This window comes from Apis florea, unplaced genomic scaffold (assembly GCF_048593485.1).
Source record: "Apis florea isolate Af1SG1 unplaced genomic scaffold, ASM4859348v1 contig_3170_pilon, whole genome shotgun sequence".
Classification (NCBI taxonomy): Eukaryota; Metazoa; Arthropoda; class Insecta; order Hymenoptera; family Apidae; genus Apis; species Apis florea.
Window position 1 is genome coordinate 4,598,128 of NW_028256714.1, and position 20,242 is coordinate 4,618,369.

At 36.5% G+C, this 20,242-nt stretch overlaps 1 protein-coding gene and 1 long non-coding RNA gene across 2 annotated transcripts in view; one reads left to right on the forward strand and one right to left on the reverse strand.

The window, feature by feature from the left end:
* The window catches only part of LOC147657375 (uncharacterized), a 194,970-nt gene that overhangs the window by 141,777 nt on the left and 32,951 nt on the right, over nucleotides 1-20,242 (forward strand). The gene's annotated exons all lie outside the window — the stretch shown is intronic.
* GluRIB (Glutamate receptor IB) overlaps nucleotides 1,748-20,242 on the reverse strand; it is a 256,089-nt gene continuing 237,594 nt past the window's right edge. The window contains exons 8-19 of the mRNA XM_012485610.3: nucleotides 18,872-19,087; nucleotides 16,245-16,352; nucleotides 15,786-15,899; nucleotides 15,561-15,681; nucleotides 14,689-14,783; nucleotides 13,969-14,192; nucleotides 12,554-12,766; nucleotides 8,061-8,259; nucleotides 7,726-7,970; nucleotides 6,198-6,444; nucleotides 5,703-5,777; nucleotides 1,748-1,877 (exon numbers count right to left, since the gene is read on the reverse strand). Of these exons, the coding sequence (XP_012341064.2) occupies nucleotides 1,803-1,877; nucleotides 5,703-5,777; nucleotides 6,198-6,444; nucleotides 7,726-7,970; nucleotides 8,061-8,259; nucleotides 12,554-12,766; nucleotides 13,969-14,192; nucleotides 14,689-14,783; nucleotides 15,561-15,681; nucleotides 15,786-15,899; nucleotides 16,245-16,352; nucleotides 18,872-19,087 (1,932 nt within the window). The 3' untranslated portion in view covers nucleotides 1,748-1,802. The remainder of the gene's footprint in view (nucleotides 1,878-5,702; nucleotides 5,778-6,197; nucleotides 6,445-7,725; nucleotides 7,971-8,060; nucleotides 8,260-12,553; nucleotides 12,767-13,968; nucleotides 14,193-14,688; nucleotides 14,784-15,560; nucleotides 15,682-15,785; nucleotides 15,900-16,244; nucleotides 16,353-18,871; nucleotides 19,088-20,242) is intronic.

Sequence of the window (20,242 nt, forward strand, 5' to 3'; positions counted from 1 at the left end):
GTTTTGGCACGAGAAACCTTGGCCGTAAACGTTACGTCGTTCGTTCGTTCGTTCGTACGTGCGCCAGATCGCGGCGATCGCGGCGAAGGCAAAGGAGGCCTTCGAGAATCGGCCCGCGCGCGTGTAAAAATTACGGCCGTCGACGTACGAGGAGAAAGAAAAAAGAGAGAAAGAGAGAGAGAGAGAGAGAGAAAGGAAAAAGAAAGATCGGCTTCCTTTTCTTCGTCCTCTGGGATCGGCGCGAACTGGCGGGCGATAGGTACTTAATAATGCGTTTACACGATATCGTTATTAATCCTAATTTCCTCTCACGCATACACTTTGAAACATTCTCCTTTCGCACTTCGTTTTCTCCTTCTTTCTCATCTCACGTTCATGTCGATAAACGTATATACCTATATACGTATGTATGTTCATATATATATTTATATTTTTCTTTATGAATATATATATTATTTTATCACACACGAAGTGTTCGTCAGTTTTCCCCTCTCTGTTTCCCTCCAGATCCACACAAAACACACGGTGTTCGTGTATGAAATACGAATCTGTAAACGAATCCCGTAATAAAAAACGCAATTCGTCGCGGTGTAATATCGATAGAGAATAACGAATAATATCAATAATGGTAAATACGTAATAATAATAATAATAATAATAATAATAATAATAATAATAGCAGCGTCAATGGTCAACCTTTCCCCTTTCCTTCTCCCCCTTCTTTTGACCACGGTCGACCATTTACTCTTCCTCTCGGGACGCGTGTACGCGCGCACACATTCACACACGTACGTCCCTCCCAATGGCAGTTGAGTTGTGTGTCGAGTTCGAAGTTGCGGGCAGTTGCACATGCACCCACCCCAGGACCATCGAGTTCTACTACATCGAATATCGCGACCTGTTCCTCGGTATCGCCGATCTCGTTATTACAATCCCACCACCATTTTATTGCCTCGTCCTTCTTACGTCACTCCGATCACAATGGCGCAATATATATATATATATACAATGTAGAAACGACAGGAGGAGGATCCCCTCGTTTCTCCAAAAATTTTTCGAGTCTTTTTCTTCTTTTTGCTCGCGGCCACATATACACACGTACACATACACACACCTCTCCTCTTCGGATGGATACACGTCGATCCGACCTGACGAAATCGATCCACCTCGACGATCTCAAATCACGCGTGCGGCAGTACGATTCGAGGAACTTGGAACAAGCAGAACGAGACAGATCCGTCCACTTCTCTCTCTCAAAATTCAATTTCTCATCATTCATATATATATATATATATATATTATCGAGGGCGGCGCCGAGAGAACGAGAGTCGCGGTGATTCGGCAAACGCGGGATCGATTGGATCTTTGGATGTTCCGAGGAGCTGCGGGAGCCAGTTCCTCCACGTGGGTAAGGAGCTTCCTCTTCTTCTTCTTCTTCTTCTTTCATCTTCTCTTATCGTCTGTTCGTACATATACATATATATATATATCCTTTTAAGTGATGTATTCGGGCTTGTAGTCGCCGGGACGGCCCGACCAGACCCTTGGCGAAGCCGGTGTCCAGGGAACCGCGACGTCTAGCATCGTGATGCTCGGCCTTCGTATGAACGGCGAGAACCTCGATTTCTTCGGGCTCTTCGGCGGCGATTCCGCGAAGGTGACGCTTCTCCGTTGCGGCCTTCTGGGCGGCGGGGGCGGCGGCGGCGGGGGCAGAGACGCCATCAGGGGCGGCGGTGGAGGCGTGGGCAGGGAGATCGCGGGCGACTCGCCAGGGCTTTCCATGCTGTGCGTCTCCAGGTAATTTACACCTGGGTATGCGTATTGCTGTGCACCTGGTCGCCCTCGGTGTTGCCAATCGCGTTTGCCGGAGCGTAGTACTGCAAATCCAAGCGGTCCCCCCGTTATGACGCTTCCAATTGAGGGGAAGGGGGGGGTGTGTGACGGTGCTCGAGGGGGAGGAGGGGGTGGGGTGATCGTGCTCCTCGCGGATCTGTGAGTTTGGTGTCTTTGGTATTTTTGGTCGGTTTGGGTCGAGGAGCGATTCGATGATTCGGGGTGTTGTGTGAAGATTCTTTTTAACGTAGGTGCGTTTTTTTTCTTTTTCTTTTGGTGTTTCGATTAAAGTTCAACGGTGGACATTCAATGCGAGTTTATTTTTGTGGGACGCACGGTTGTGATGGACGACGCATTGCGTGTATTTTTCTTCGGCTGGGTTGGAAATTTTTTGCAATTACTTTGCAATTTATTTGTAATCTTGCAATGTTCGTCTCGATTTAGAACGATTACGAAACATGAAAGTAACGAGCGAGTATAAATAAATTTTCAGAACGGATTCCGTATTTCCAAGAATATAACGATTCTCGTTAGTATCCAGAGTAGTATTCATCTCGTTTCAATTACCGGAGCGATTCAAATAGTGCATACTGTACGTACTTCCACGTAAGAGAAATTTTCTTGGAGATGCGGTGAGCAAGGATCCCATAAATTTGAAAAATAAAAGTAAAATTCTGGTGAGAAAAGAGGTAAGAATAAGAAGACACGCGATATTATCAAATTTTAACCAAATGATTCTGAATAAACATCTATTATCCGAACAATGTTATTACGAACAAAGTGTACGAAATTATGATAATGATGTAAAAAAAAAATTGGAAGATCGTACTTTTCCACATCCATAGTTTCATTTCCATTCCATATATAAATAATGTAAACGTGAATTTCAAATTACGTTCCATTGTGATGAAAAAAATAGACACGTATTTGCGAATAATAAATGAACACACTCGGATAATAGAACATTCGGATATTACGATACGTATCCGGAAAATGCTACTTTAGATTAAAATGCACGTTATTCTCTGTCTCTGGTATTACAAAAAAAAAAAAAAAAAATCCTATTCATTTCCAATTTTTTGCGCTTCCCTCATACGACGCAGAAATTCGAAAATGGTATTTAAATAGGGGATCCTTCTGTATATTCGTATCTCTCGTATTTTTTTTCTTTCTTTTTTTCATACGATCGAGCTCATCCGCATAAATATCTCCACAATCCGTAGATGATTACCCCTCGAGGAAATTACCTGTCTGGAAATTATGCGGGAGAAGAAGTAATCGCGAAGAAGTGAGTCGCGATGTTGCGACTCACGGAGTCCCGTTTGTGAAAAAAAAAAAAAAAAAAAAGAAGAAAAGTGTCTCGCGAACGATGCATAAAAATTCTCTCCACGGTCGTCGTTCTACCGTCCTGCCTTTTGTGAAACGTACTTGCTCCGGAAGAGAAGTGAGTGAGAGGAGCGAGAGGAGGGGAGGGATCGTATCGCGCTTTTGGCGCGAGAGAAACGACGCGAGTCGTCATTCGATGCACAGTTCCGTTCAAAGGTCTGTTTACACTGCTACTGAAAATTCCATTTCGCTGCGTTAAAGCGTTTTAAAACAAGTAATCGTGCTTGACATATATTGTTTGAAAAGAAAAGAGAAAAAAAAAGAAGAAAGAAACGAGAGAAAAAGTAAAAAGAGATATGCAAAAATTATTGAAAAATGTATTGGTTTTTTTTTTTTTTTTTTTTGGAAAAGACGCGTTTTTGGCACTTGGCTCTTTTTTCTCGTTTTTAAATTCGATTCGTGGACAAAAAATCTCGATACAAATCGTTTCGCTTTGAAATTTCTTTGAAATTGCAATATCCAGATTGGAGATTTTTCCACGATGGTGCAACAGAGCCGTTCGTTCATCGAATGAATAAGTTTAATTTTTTCCCCGCATTGAGATTCGCCACTGTTTTGCTTTAACAAAGCAAAGAGATAGACGGATCGTTGAATCAGATTCGTAGAAATTATAAAAAGAAGGGAGTGGATCGTGTGTTTAGCATTTATTATAAAATTATGTTCACGGCGAATCCATATATTTGTATCTGAAAACAAGGAAGAAATTTCATATAGCAGTGTAAACACAGCGGTTGTCTAACGTACAAGCATTTTCAAAGCTGCATGCGAACTCGACAAATCAGTCACGGTTTCATTCCTCACGATCCTCTAAAAAAATAATGCGGCAAGCCATGCTCTTGTTTCGCGATCGTAAGCCAGTTTCATGATAACCAAAGCTGCAAAGATGGAGGAGCGAGCAGGAGGTAGAAGGACGCCTGTATGTGTGTGTACGTGAATCTCAAAAAAAAAAAAACAAATATCCGAGCAAATTATTTCCACTATTTTAAAAATATTCACTAATCTTTTACAATTTTATCATTATCAATTCGCGTGTCTCAAATTTCAACAACTGAATCGTGCATCGACGAATCGTGTATCAATGAAGATCGTTCGAGAAGAGATTAATTATTTTTTAAACATAGAGATCTGCTTGTGAATCGTGAACGAAACAACAACGGTTTGAAATAAATCGTGGAAAAGGAGAAGTGAGAACGAATCGTGTGAGCGAAGATCGAGCGACACACTATGATCGATGATCTCTATTCGAGAAGATAGAAAAGAAAGATGGCGTGAAGCAAGAGGGGGATAGGGATGGAGAATAGGCGCGTTTAGAATCGTGATCGAGAGCGCACGATGGGACGTATAATTAAGGGTTAGAGAGTACTCACATATGGTCCCGGGAAAGGCGCATGCATCCTCCGTCTAACTCTGCAGTCCGTACCACTAGAGACAAAAACAAAAGTAGAACGAAACGCGCAAAACGAGCAAAAATTACGGTCTCCATCTGCATCCATCGAGTTACAAACAGAGAGAAAGATAGATAGAAAGTAAGGTGGAGATAGAGATAGGGGGAGGTGATATATGTAAGTAATAATAAATAGAAATTAGAAAAGAGCGCAACACATCCAGCCAGCCGCACATCGCACGCATGTACGTATGATATAAATATATATATATATATATATGTTATACACACACACAACATATATATATATACAAATTAAATAATCTGTATATTTCTATACGTAATATTTATTTATGCACAGACTCGTTAATGCACTCGTGGAACATCTTTCAGAGGCATCGATTCTTTCAAAATTTTATCGTATCGTCTGGAGAAAAGAAAAAGAAACATTCTTATCTCGCGCATTTTTGCGGGTCAAATTTTGCACGTTCTTCCATTCGATCCCTCGTGAAAAGTTATTTCACGAACGCGTGTTATATTCAACATCCTATACAAGTATACAAGTTCGCACCAAATAAAATGTACGATGTATATCGAGAACGATCGATGACAGCCCTTAGGTCGATCGTGAGAAACATCGTTCGAGAACCACGTCCCTGTTCGAAATTCTCGATAGCCCGACCGTCTTTCACAATACACACGTGGAACGTATACACCCTGCTAACTGCATGCCTTAACTTACTCTATTGTATTATATATATATATATACATATATATGCTTCTATATATGCATATGTATGTTATAGAGGTTCTTGTATTGCACGGATATGCATAATGCAGCCCGACGCCGCCACGTTGGGGGCGTATGTTACACGATACATTTCGTTGGTTTCGAAACAGGGGCGGAAAAGGGATGAAAACGTTTCCAGTTTCCCTCCTTTCGCGGAATTCTTCTCGAATTTCAAAGATGGAAACGGAATCGTTTCGCAACCGTTGTTTCCCTGTTCGTCGATTCTATTCGAGCGTGTTGTCTACACATGGCCGCGTGGTTACGATCGACACCAATGATCTAGAATCTGGTGAGGATTTCGCTACTTACCCGGCCATTGTCGAAATCTCGACCGCCGCCGATCGTCAATCGGGCTTTCGCCTTCATCGCGTCCGACAACGGGATCTGAAAAGTTTTGGTTTGATGAATAGAATTTTTGGGGGATGAAGAATCGAAGTAGATTGGAAGAGAAAGTAGAATTGTTTAGGAACAGATTTTTTTTGTTCTTTGTTGTGAAGATTTAAGTGACAACAAACAATTGCTTTTTCCAGAAAATTAGTCAAATAATCTTTCAATAAAATTTTTTTGATACTTAATTAAGTTATAAAAGTGAGCTTTTTAATTTGACAAGGATGAACGGAATATAGTAAAGATTTTTTGAAGTGAGAGATATTCTACAATTTCTTTTTCCAGAAAATTAGTCTTCTAGCAATTTGTTTGATATTATCTAATCGAGTTAATAAAAGCGAGTCTCTTAATTTGGGGAGGATGAATGTCAAGGAGAGGAATTTTCTAATTTGACTGAGAATAATATGAATTCGTTACTTTTGCTCTGGTGGCTTCCGTGTGCGATTTGTAACAGAATTCCAACAATGCAACGGCTAGGGCTAGAAGCAGTCCACCGATAAGAATGTAGAATATCCCTGCCACGTTGCTGAGGGATAATTCGTTTCTGGAGGCGTCCTGTTTGTCACCGTGCCTGCATTCTGTTCTATCGTACCACCATCGGTTCACCAGTTTCGTCAATTCTCCGTTCTCTTTCAACGAGAGCACGGCCAGATTTATTGGATCCCTGCAAAATATGAAATATAATGTACACTTAAAAATATCAGAATTTTAATTGACATCAGAAGTTGAATAAATTTTGATATAAGATTTGAATGATTTATGCAAAAAAATTTAATCTTTGAACAATTAGCTGATCTTCTAAAGTCCTAAGATTCAGAAATTTGATATTTTTCAATGGCTCATATATCTCTATTTAGAAAGCTAAATATTTAAATAAATGTCGAAAGTCTTATTAAGAATGATTTAAAAATGAGAATCCTTCAAAAGATTAAATTATGAAAATTCTTTTATATTATTTTATACAATAATACATATCGGAATAAGAAATATAAAGTTGATAAAAATAGAAATTTGATGCAAGATTTCATTCAAGATTTGAAAGGAAACGAAACGAGAGGAATAAAATTCTTATAAACAAGCTCGTTAAACAAAATCCTTTAATCTTCCTGACAATTCACGGAAAATATATCCAATTTTATTAAAAAAAAAAAAAAAAAAAAACGATGAGAGGCAAAGCTAATGAAAAGAAGCAACAAGCAAGAATATCCAAACAAAAAACTCGATCGTGTCACACGAACGTAATAAAATCGAGATCGTGTAATCGTTGAATCACAAATTGAACGTTGTGAAGGGTTGCAGAGAGATTGAATTGGTCGGTCGACGAGAATCGGGCTCATCCTTTAAACAGTAATGAAAAAAAAAAAAAAGAATAAGTGTACGAGTTTTTCTATGCTAATTGTGTGGAACGACCTTTTCGAAAGTATTTCAAAGAGGCAACGAGGGGTAGTGGTACTTTCGCCCCTTTCTTGCCGTTACAAAACCTCGTTAATTATGCCCTCGTGTGGAGGAAATAGGTCGAACCATTCAATCCCTGCGTTACTCGCGAATACGTGATGAATGGTTGTTGTCGAGAAATATCGAAAAGAAACTTTTCCTGTTAAATACCTAATAAGCTGGTCGATTTTTCAATTTCGTTCACGGATCCCTTGAAAAGATTATTAAGAAATTGCAAGATTTTTTGTTCTCCTAGTTCGTTTTCTAAGGATATTGCAATATTAAATAAAATGAATTTGTTTCAGATTTGAAGGATCGTCAAAAATATTCCACGCATCCATTGCATTCGATTCTTTTGCTTTTGTATCGTTTTGTAAAGAAACATCTTTTCAATTTCATTCAATTTTTATCATAGTATTCACTCTGATGCCATGTAAATTTTATTTACAGATACAAGATCAATTATTTTAGATTAATTATTTTTGAGAAAAGTATTAATAATAAGATTTACTTGAGAGGGGATCCCAATGGCGTCGCCACTCCAAAGCCTTTGGCATCGAGGTTCCTGCCGACCTTCATCGTGTCGCAGGGCTCTCTCTCGTTCGTGTACTCGTTCTTCGGGCTTTCGATCAGCAGGGCGTACTTCCCCTTGCTGGTCCTCACCCTTCGAATACCCTCGTCATACGTTTTCACGAACACGTGCTTCCTCGAGTTCATGAACTCCCACATTTTGCTGTACAAATTAATCTGCGATTTCTGTAAAATGAAAATAGAATGTCTTCATTCGAGATGATTATTTTCAATTTTATATATATTATTATACGTTCGATCTCTTGATCCACTTACGCGAAAAAAGTCCCAAGTTGATCCGTGAGATAACGTGCCGTATTGCACTTCCGTTTGCGAGGCCAGGTCTTCCGGCGAGTTAATCGGCGCGACCATCCTCTCCACCGTTAGAAACGCGGCTAAGTTGGCGGTGTACGAGGAGATTAGGATCAGGGTGAAGAACCACCACACGCTGCCCACTATTCGTCCTGATATCGATCTGTTGCAAGCGTGTTTATTTTTTTTCAATTCGTAATTATTTGAGAACGAAAGGAGATTAGGAAAAATCTTTTTACAAATCTTTCGTTTTTTTCTTTCGAATTTTTATTATTGATTAACGCATCCATAAGTTAAATCCAATATGCTCCATTAAGCAGCCTAAATCGTTTATGTTTTATTTATTATTCAGAAAAGAATTCGACCAGTCAATTATTAGGAAAAATAAAAATCTCTTTGAAAGAATTTTCAGAAATGAAATTTTCTTCTAAACAGAAAAGATTAAAAAGACGAAAATTTAAATACCCGATATTTATTTTTACCTTTTTCACCAAAGCCAGTTTCTTAAGTACAAGATCCTTAAATTCTAACTTTCTTCGTTCCGAAGTGTAACTTTGCAATCGAAAATTAAACCGAATTGTCCAATAATGGATATGGCGGTATTTAATAACGAAACTTCGAGCACGGAATCAAGCAGAAACTGTATCAGGAAAGAAGCGGAACGAGAAAGAGGCGGTGGACAGAGAATGTTTTACGAAAATTTACAATTCATATCGGCGAATATTTAAACCATTAATCAAGGAATCTACCGCGACGGGCTGGATGGAAATTAATCGAGACCCAATTTCAAAGTGGCCGAAACGGGCCGCGAAAACTATCTCTCCGAAAATTTACGAGAACAGTCCATTCGTGAACAGTTTCATCCGTCCAGTAATTTCCAACTTTTGTTTGTTTTAAAAGTGACCGCATATTCCCTTGAAAAGTTTCTCCAAAAGAAAGATTCTTTGATTCTCGTGGATAAAACGTTATATTCTTTAAATCTAGTTTTATCGTAAAATACTAGTTCAAATTCTTGTTTTAGGATTTAAAATATGAAATGAATGTTATGCGAAACATTGGAGAAAAAAGAAAGTGTTAAAGTTATATAATTATATTTTTAAACTTTGATTTTTTTCTTCGATTGAAAATGATATGATTTGGACATTTCATGATTTCTAATTCTTTTCTTTTTATTTTTCCTTCGTATATAAACATAATATATTCGTATAAAATATTCAATATTACGCGAATACCATTCAAGAATGCCATAAAATAACGTCGACATTTATGCAAAATAGGCAATAACTGGTATTAGCATTGGCACGAAACGTATTTTTCCTGATCCTGGCATAGCTCGATAGCTTGAAAGTCTAGAAGCTTTAAAAAAAAAAGAAAAAAAAAAAAGAAAGAAAGAATTTAAAAAAATCCAATTTGAACAATTTTGAAAACGATAAAAACTTATATCTTAATCTTTTTACGATTAAAATGATGTATCCTAAAATAAGTTTTACAAAGATCGAAGGATCGTCACAATTTTTGGTATTATTTATAAGAAACTCTATTAAAAATAAGATTTCAAAAGCATTATCGAATCCTATCTTATCTTTACTGATTGCCTTAACACAAAAACCAATTATAAATGTAGCATACTTATTAAGAAAAAAAAAAAAAAAGAAAGAAATTTCTCATTACATTTTCTCATCAATAAACAAAAAAGAATAATAAATTTTCAAAAAATTTTCATTCCTTTTTTCTTCTTTCTTTTTCAAGTAAACGATCCGATATTTAATAAACGAAGGAAAAGACAAGAAAAGGAACGTAAAACTTGTGTGAAAAATGGGGGAGAGGGGGGAGGGGGGAGTCGAATCGAGTGAAAACGTAAGCTATATACAAATACGACCTCGGCGCGGCGAAGCGTGTCGCTAATGGAATTTTCGAGCGGCTACGAAACGGCACGCTCATTCAAATGAGCCGCCCTTATATAGCTTGGTCGCCTAATCGCGGCGCTGATTACGAGAGTGCCGTTCTAAATTACACCCCGCATGAGAAACGTAATCCGATTATATTCTGATAATTCTCGGCCACGCGGTTTATAATCGCCGTTTACCCGGCACGCAGTTGTAATTTAAAGGAATTTGCAATAGTAATTACCGTGTACCTTAACCCTCCTGGGGTGTAGCCCCCGTAAATCACCCTCTTAAAGGTTATCATCGTTGGGCTATCTGCTGGCGGATGGCGATGCCAGATCGTGCCTGTGTTGAAGGACAGTTTAGACTTATGTTTATGAGAGAGGGTTTTATAAATTAGGAAATTCTAGAATTCCTTGCTCTTTCTTTTTTTTTTTAATTTTATCATTTACGGAACAACAAATATTCTATATCGTATCCCAATTGTTTCTATTTATGTGAAGAAACACGCAATGAAACTTTGAAAAATTTCATCGTGAAAATCTGTTCGAGAAACAGAGGAAACCATAATGATAAATTCGAATATTAATCGATCGTGATAACTTATAACAAGTTATACATAATAAGTTATAAAAATTTTATTATCAAAATCTATTCGAATGATAGAGAGAGTCATGCTATTGAAGTCACTTTTTGATTTTTCTCGATATCTCGATCCGTTGCCGAGATACAAGGATTCAAAGTTTCCATAGCGCTTAAAATAATGCAGAAATTATGAATGGGACCGCGACCTACATTTTTTCCTGGAAGTGCGTACTACGTTCTTCTAGGAATCGCGTCTGTCGACTGTCTGGAGTTTGGGATAGGTCAGTCAGGGGAGTGCGAGCGAGAGATCCGATTATCCGACAAGGACGAAGATAGTAAACGATTAAAAATTACCTTTTTCTTTACACGACGATATCTCGGGAACCGGAAGTCGTATCGAGATAAATCAAAAAGCGTTTTAAAGGGCAAGGTTCAATGCTTCTAATGATCGTTCATTCGTTCACCGCGAGTCATTATCTTCGGAGTTATAGCGATTCAAAGTTTTTCTAATTTCAATCGGATTGAAATCGAGTTTAAGGTAAACGATTAAAAATTATCTTTCTCTTTGCACGACGATATCTCGGGAACCGGAAGTCGTATCGAGATAAATCAAAAAGCGTTTTAAAGGGCAAGGTTCAATGCTTCTAATGATCGTTCATTCGTTGACCGCGAGTCATTATCTTCGGAGTTATAGCGATTCAAAGTTTTTCTAATTTCAATCGGATTGAAATCGAGTTTAAGTTGAAACGATTAAAAATTATCTTTCTCTTTACACGATGATATCTCGGGAATGGGAAGTCGTATCGAGATAAATCAAAAAGTATTTTAAAGAGCAAGTTTCCGCGGTTCTAATGATCTTTCATTCTTCGAGCAAAAATTATTAATTTCGAAGTTATAGCGATTTAAAGTTTTTCTAATTTTTAATAAGATTTCATTCATATATTTTCATCAATAATCGCAGTCTTTTTTCTATATTCGAGTTAATATATTATATTGTAACAATTATTGTAAAGAATTAAAGAAAAATTTCCCTTAAAGATCATTGTCATTGTTAATGTAATTAATGATGACAAAAGGTGTCGGAGAGCAAGGTGTCGTTTAGAATTTCATTTATTATACTTTCAATGTACTTTGTCGCGCCGTGAATCAAACTCTGTAATTAATTACACAAAAGTAACCTCTTTTTAGAAAAGATCGTGTTGCTCGTTATGATAGAAGAGCAATGATACGTTTATAGTAGAGTTTAAGCGAGCTGGAAGCAACGAACCTTTAGAATCTTACCCGATTCTTTTTATTAACAGACAGTATGGTTGACCTGTTCGAATAAAAGACGCTCTTTCTCTCTCTCTTTCTCTCTCTACACTCTACTTCATACACTTTACTCTTTTCGCTCGTGCCGTGGAAATGGGAATAGGGAACAGGTCAAAAGTAGGAATAATTATTTGAGAAAGAAATCTGAACTGTTTTTCTTCTCCATAACACACGACCTGGCAAACTTGTTTTTCACACTTGACAATATCATTCTCCTCGATTGTGAAACACAGCTTTTAAAAATCTCTTGAGAATCAAGTTCATCGATCAAATTTTCTCAATGAATACAAAAATGAATATTTACTGCGATATACACAAAATAAAACAATTCAATAATATAATATAATGAATTGAATACAACGTATTACATACATTTTCGATTTCGTACAAGTACACGATATACATTCATAGTTATCCAGGTAGAAGTACGAGTGTTCTAAATAAATAAAAGATTGGAATATTTTTTGCTATTCGAGAGCTTGTCACTGCGACATTTCCAGGAAAAATAACCCACCTATTCCAATTCACAGAGGCCTCGTATGCGCCATGTGAAAAGAGTGCGCGATAATTGACCGAGATTAAGGTTTAATTAATTTTTACCCAAAGCACCTGGACTGGTAATTTTCGCAGAGCCAGGTTATCACGGGGATCTGGGTGTAGGAAATGAATGATTACCTGGGCGATATGTCGCAACCCTGCTGCATGAAAGCGGCTAGAGCGAACCAAAGGCTGTTTATGATACTGAAATCGTTCGCCATGCTCGAGGTGGGCATATGAGGCGATCCTTGCGACCCGTGTGGATGCTGCAACGTGGGATCGTTTCTCGTCCCCATTGTGGGATCACCGCCACTGCTTAGAGTCAGTACTCGCCATTCGTACGGGGAAAACCTACGAGAGAAACGTGTAATTAATTTTTAATCGAACGTAATTTTTGTCAATCAAAAAATTTTAAATGATCGAATCGAAGAGAATAGAATAGAAAAAATCGAACGATATTTGACATGTAAAACATGGAATAGAAAGAATCTAAGATGAAAATAATTTTAAATATTATTTTTAATTTAATTTTATAATAACGTAATACGATATGGTATCTGATTTAACAAGTAATTTTACCCTTAATTCTATCCTTTATTTCCCATCTTACACGATTAAACATTGTCAACGATTCTTATCTTATCTCCTATATAAAATATTAAAGTTATAATCTAAATCACCAACGAGTGCAAAGTTGAAACTAAGAGATTTCGTTGAAACGTATAAAGCTTTATCGTCGAGAGAAAATCTAAATCTACATCCGTTTTGTTCGTGAATTAACTCGGTTAGGAAGGCAGTGATCGATCGAGATATCCACCGTTCCAAACGATAAGATATTTCCATTTTATCGTTAGTCCATCGAGATTACGATCGAATCCTCGGATCGCGATCGTTTAAAATCGTATTTGGGGGAGTCACGCGAGAATACCACGAGGAGGGATGAAGACGAAAGCGAACCGGGACGATTTATAGTTGCGAACAATGCTGTGGATCGCGATAAATGCACGCGTGATTGTCGCGAGTCGACACGTAATAGCAAACAAGGTTAGTCGTGATTAGCTAGATCGAGAGGCGAAAGACTAGAAGGTAATGGCGTGGGTCGTTTGCGCGACATCAATCACGGCCACGGAAATTTCAGCGACAATAAATTTCGTTTCTCTCGTTGATTTACGTCGGTTACAATTTGAAGAATTACGTTGTGAGACAGTGAGTAACAGTGTGATAATGTATGAACGAGAAAATTAATTAAAATTCATTTGTATGCAATTCTTGTCCTTTTTCTTTTCACATTTATATTGTGAAATCTCGTATTTGGGTGATATTTCGTGGAAAATGTTATAGTTGATTATACAAATTATTTTTTATAATACACGATACAGAGAAAAATTAATATAATTTTTAAATATAAATTGATTTGTACGAAGTATCATTAGTGTGAAAAGAGAGATTAAGCGAGTCAAACATATATATTTTTACTCAGAGTCTGACCGTATATCGACTGTAACTACTTATCCGTCGAAAAAAGGGAATATCTTTAAGAAAATCGCATTTACCTCGACACGGTAAAAAGAACGATGGACACACCGATGTACGAGAAGATCACACACACCCATATCTCTTTGCTCAGCGGATTCAGAAAGCTGAAAACCCCCGGTTTCTGTTTGATGGGTTTTTTGATCATTATACTGATTCCAAGTGACATAAAGGGTTTACTGAAATCGATCACTCGTTCACGTTCGGACGTGATTGTCATGGGGGCAATCGCAATATCCGCCTCCTGCAAACAAATATCAATAATGAATAACGTTACAAAAATAAATTACATTAATAAATCACAACTAACTGTTTAAAAATACTTCTAAAATCGATATTTCATTCGAATTTTAATCTTTTAAACAAATTCATCTATCTAATAATGATATTTCATTTCATCATAAATTTTATTATAGAAAATCTCTGAAGTGAATTTCTGTTTTTTTCGAAATTCGTCCGCCAGATGTAGCTGGAAACAGGGCAGACGATTGTAAAGAGCTTGCACGCTCGAGACATCTGGTGGAGGAGTTTCGTACTTTCTGACCAAAGATAAAACAGCTCGTTCACCGTCCATTTCGAGATAGAACTGGCCGATCAATAAGTGCAATCTTTCGCCTAGTCGGACGAAATCGTTCGAAACCATCCCGACACGCTGACTTTCGGGATGCTTTGTTCTAGAAATCGTATCGAAATCTCGATGGACGTTTTCCAGAACATTGATTGATTTCTTTGAAACTTACTTTGCGGATCAGCTCGCCGACCATGCCGTCCCAACCACCAGGAACATCAGAATTTTCCATACCGTATTTACCGTCTTTTACTATACGAAGCTCGTCTGGAAAAGGAAAATTTCCTATTTCGATTCATTTGATTTCAAAAGTAAAATTGAGATTGTTAAATTAGTGGAATAGTCAAGTTTTTTCTTAGTGGCCGATTTAATTGGATCTCTGAAGGTGGAAAGTTCTTGAACTATTTTAGGGCGGGGTAACCAGGCGGATGCTTGTATCGATATTGTTTAATTTTTATTTTCATTTCTTTTTTGGGGAACGTTATTCATGTAGAAAATTGATATAATTGGATATAAAGAAAAGTGTAAGTGTAACGACGAGCTGTGGATTTTTATTTTTTTCGTATTATATAAATTCTTTCCTTTTTCGATTGTTAAAAAAATTATCGTTTTTCTTTCTCTTTTTAATAACTTATTTCTTGGATTCGAGATTACCTTATGATTTTTATTGTATGTAGCGTGCAAGAAAATATTGTACAGTGTCAATGAGGGAAAATAAAAATATCGTAATATAGCGTGCATAGAAATTTTGTTAATTAAACGATTATCTATCAAAACTAAAATTCGAAAGCTTTGATATTTATATTCTATTTCGAGAGTTGAATTGGTCTTTTGATTTGTTCAAAGAAAAAAGAGTTTCGAAAGGATTGGATTTTTCCTGTGCAATATTTCTTTTTATTTTTATTCCTACAGACAATGAACAAGCATTCAAGATTTAAATTATCTCGAGATGCACAACGACACTGCAATTATATTATAATAATCAGAAAGGATGATTGAAATATTCTTGCAAAAAGTTGACTAATACGATAAATATATACTTACACGTTATTCCCAGTTTCTTAGCTATGAGATCAGCCAAATCTTTGCAGTAGCCCTCGTAACTATCATTTCCAGTCAATATCTCTCCGCTATCCGATTTTTTCTGCATAATATACGGTTCCTCCTGCACCATCAGAAACAATATTTCAATGAGCAAATTAAGATGAGTTTAAAAAAAAACATCGATCGTTCAAACAAACACAATCCACTCGTTTCGCCCATTCTTACCACAATGGTGGTGACAATGTAGGTTTTATTCTTCTCGATTTCCGCGTGCGGTCGAAGTCGAATGTACTTTGCCGCGATTGCCTGGAATCCAGCCTCGTCCGTCCATTCAGCCACCTTGAAAGGTAAATCGTTGAATAGTTGATAGTTGGTCGAGATACGTTACAATCAACGTGTGATGAACGTATGTGTATGGGTTCGTAGTTACAGACTGGTCAATAATGTCGAGCAAAGTCGTCGATCGAAGGATTGTAAAAAGAAAAAAAAAAAGAAAGAAAAGGAATTAAAACATTGCAATTGCATTGTAATTTGTTTTTCTTTTCTCGTGCGTGATAATTCAATAATAATCCCATCCTTTTCCCGCGAGATTTGGCTGATTGGACATTTTGGAAACCGGTGAAACTAGAGAGATAATGATGGAAGAGGGAAGAAGAGATTCGTTGAACGAAAAAAAATATTTACTTTGACCATGGCGCTGTTGACCGTCATCTCGACAACGTGGAGGGTGTAATTGTGCCTGCGACCGTCATCGTTAAAGCGGATCTCCCCTGTCAGTCCCTCGATTTCCACCTGAAAGTTGAATAGGAATCAAAGGGTCGGATTGTTCAGCGGACGGATGCCTGCGTTTGTAAACATTGTTTGGAAAAAAGGGTGAATATATCGTATCACTTTCCAAGATTTTTTCAATGGATTCGTTTGTGTTACGATCTACGAGAATGATATATGTAATTCCATGCGCAAGAATGAATCGAAAATGTGGAATAGAATTTTTTCATTCGAATTTTCGAGAAAATCGAATTTAAAAAATTTTCAAACTCGAGTGAACTCGATTCAATGTCCATACGAACGGATAATAGATAAAGGCTTATATTATCTACCAAAAATATGTAAAAAAAAAAATCTAGAAAAAAACTTTTCCATTTTCAAAGCTCTCCGTTCGACGAAATCGAATTTCTGAATTTGAAAATTGTTCGATCCTCTTCGCGATTTTAATTTTTTGTTAAGAGGATTCAAAGGATTAAAAACAAAAAATTCATTTTTAATTACAATCCTTCCAAATGAAAAATCGATCAAAATTTACTTTCGTTCGAAAAATTTCTCAAAAACGAGCTAACAAATTTTATTCCACATTTTCGACCTACTTTCACACGTAAAAATCACATCTCCCTCATCCAGATACCTATCTACACGATCGAACCTCTCCATCTTCTATCAAATTTCATCAATTTTTTAAAGTCAGCCGAAAATTTAATACTTCCTCTCCCCTCTCGTGAAAATAAAATTCTTGACCAATAACGATTATCAATTCTCAGAAATAACAAATTCTTCTTTTTTCTTTTCATTTTTTCCGAGTTTTCCAAGTTTGTCAAAAGACGAATCGACACGTAATAGAAGGAGGAGGAGGAGGAGGGGTGGCACTTCCGGTGTAATTGTACACGTGTGTACACAGAAGGGAGGGGGAACGATCTGACGTGGACGTAGGAATGCCGTTAGAGTCGGAATAACCACCAATTACTGTCAATGGCAGAGAGATGTCGGGAAGGGTCCCCGGCAATTTCGGTTGCCATCGGCATTCGAAACATATAAAGCACTTCCGTGCTCCAAGAATTTCAGACCGAGTCGTTTCCACGTATAACTTTCTCACCCTTTTATAACGCTTTGACAACTCGTTCGTCGTGAATGCGATATTAAAAAGATAAATACGGAAAGATTCGTTCGTTTGAATGTATGCTAGGAAGGATATTGTTGTCTATATGCATATTCCAATTGATTCTACACATCGTAATTTGAAAATGAATCGTAGTGTGATATTTTTCGTGTGATAGAAAGGGAATTATCTGCCAATTCTCCGATAATTTTGATAAGCTTTTCTCTTTATTCGTTATTAGCTAGCACATAAAGTATTATTTTTGTTTGACATTTTTTGAAACTATTTTTAAGAATATGTTATCGCTACAAACCAATACCTCTTAATGCTAAAAATATTTAATTTCTCTTCTTAACTTGTCAAGAGTAAGAGTAAGGTATTTATTGAATTTTATATTTTAGTACAGGGGTATCATGTGATATTTAATAAATCAAATTGCGCAATGACGTAAAGAAAGAGTATAAGTGAAATAAATTTTACCGAATAAAGATCGACTGTACGCGGAGGAGGACCTTACATTGAGATAAATAATTGAATGGGAGCAGAATTTGCGGAACGAAAAAGTGAGATTCAGTGGAGGTCTGAAAATTGGAGGGATGCGAAAAAAAATTTAGGAACGGAGGGAACGGTGGTGGAAATAAGCTGCGGGTGATTGAATGATTTATTGAGATGAATAGTTTGTTAAGTTCTTAGATTTATGGTTTTCTAACGCTTTTCGCTGTTTGGTTGTCGGATGTTATGGATGGATTGACAATTAACAAATGAGATTATATTCACTTTTTTCTTTTTGTTTTTCAAGCTAGAAAAATTTGTTATTAATCGAGGCGAATGTTTATTTTTCACACGATTTTTAAAGATCGGGAGCGAGTAAATAAAGTTACGTTTTATTTCTTTCTTTTTTTTTTTTTTTTTTTTTTAACAATTAATAGAGATCGAAATTCATAATCCATAAATTTTAAAGAGATTTTTCCGGAGATTTACAATTCGTTAATAATCAAAACGACGTTTATTTTTCGAGCTAATAATTCTAGAGATTGGAAAGTGATTAATGAAGCAATATTTATCTTTTAAACGATTAATAGAGATTGCAATTGATATACAAAACGTTGTTTAATTAAATCGAACAATTTGTAAATATTGGGATTAATGATAAAGATATATTTATTTTTTCAAACGGTTTATACAGACCGAGATTAATAAATGAAGCGAAAATTTTATTTTTCAATCAATTTGCAGAGATTGAAAGTGATTGATAAAGTGAAATTTATCTTTCCACGAGTTAATACGAGTGGAGCAATATTTAAATTTTGTATCGATCGATTTAATAGATATTAAAATCGCTGAAACGAAGCCATATTTATTTTTGAATCATTTTTTCTTTTTTTTTTTTTTTTTTTTTTAATCTTTCTCCAAGGAAAAAGAAAGGAGGGATTTCACTTACTTTTCTGAGTAGCCTGGAAATTTTATCGCCATATTCGAACGGTGTCACCCAGCCTCGACTGCTATTGCAATCCAGCGCCCTGGTGCCGTTAGTAATCTGACTGCTTCCAGGAATTCCGGTCCGTCTCACGTTGCTTCTGTCAGGCTTTTTTCTCAGAAACTTGTTGAACGCCTCGACGAGGACGAATACGGCATCGTACATCAGCGCAGCTTGCGCCTAATGCGAACAGAATCGTGATTTTTTTTTTTTTTTGCTTCGAGAACGAGAAAAAGATTAGGTTAATTGCAACGTAAGAATAATTTTTATTCAACGTGTTTCATTCGTTTCTCCATCTTTCTAGTATACATCAATGAGAGTAGAAAATTAATTTTTCTTCGAATATTTTTCCCATAATTTCAAAATTAATTTCTCTTTAAATGTATCGTTCGAAGTACACATTTTCTTCGATCGATCGATAGAAAATTAATTTTCCCCCCTTAAAAGGCTATTGCTCCTGAAGATAAAATGGAAGATGTAAGAAAATATATATCTGAAAAATAAAGGATCGTTGTAAAGTTAATATATTATTGTTGGTGGGTCGGAATAAAATATTTTTCTGTAAATATCGTAAAATATTGGAAAAACTATTCATTCGAAAGTGTCCATAAGTACGGTAAAGACGGGGAATCATGGTAATTACAATGGTTTTTAAATTGCTTTCTTTTTCTGTTAGAGATATACTATAAGTATCGGCATGAATTATACATGAAGCTGTTTTCAAACCGGCACGAGAAGTATCGTGAATGTAAAGTGGGTTTCCTAGGGATAATGTAAACGAATGTATATATATATATATGTACGTATACATCGAACATCGACTAACTAAAAATTTATTATAACTTATTATTTCTTGCGTTAACAATATAATAATAATCTAATATTCAATAAACAATTTTATACACGATCTCAATTATTATCTCAATTTAATTACCTTCGCGATTTTTGTTAACAATAAAAAGTGTATGTAATTAAAATATCAATTGTTGCTTTGTAATTTGTTACTTTCTTCGAGTGCGCGTATCGAATTTAGAAACGTGCAATTTTAATTAAATCACGATATTGAAAAGGATGGAACGTGTTATAAAATTTCTTCAAACGTCGCTTCGAACGACAAATATAGCGACCAGTTACAATTCCAGTTTACTTTTAATCCAATAAATCTAATAGTTCCACTATTATATAAGGGAAAACTGAAAGTTTGGTACATAGCCCGCGACAATTCTATTATGACACTTGCAGCCAGCCTCGTGCCCAATCGTTCACACCGTTGGATACACAGAATAAAATAAATTACCAATTCCGCCCGTCAAATCGAGTTCTCCCCCCCCTATC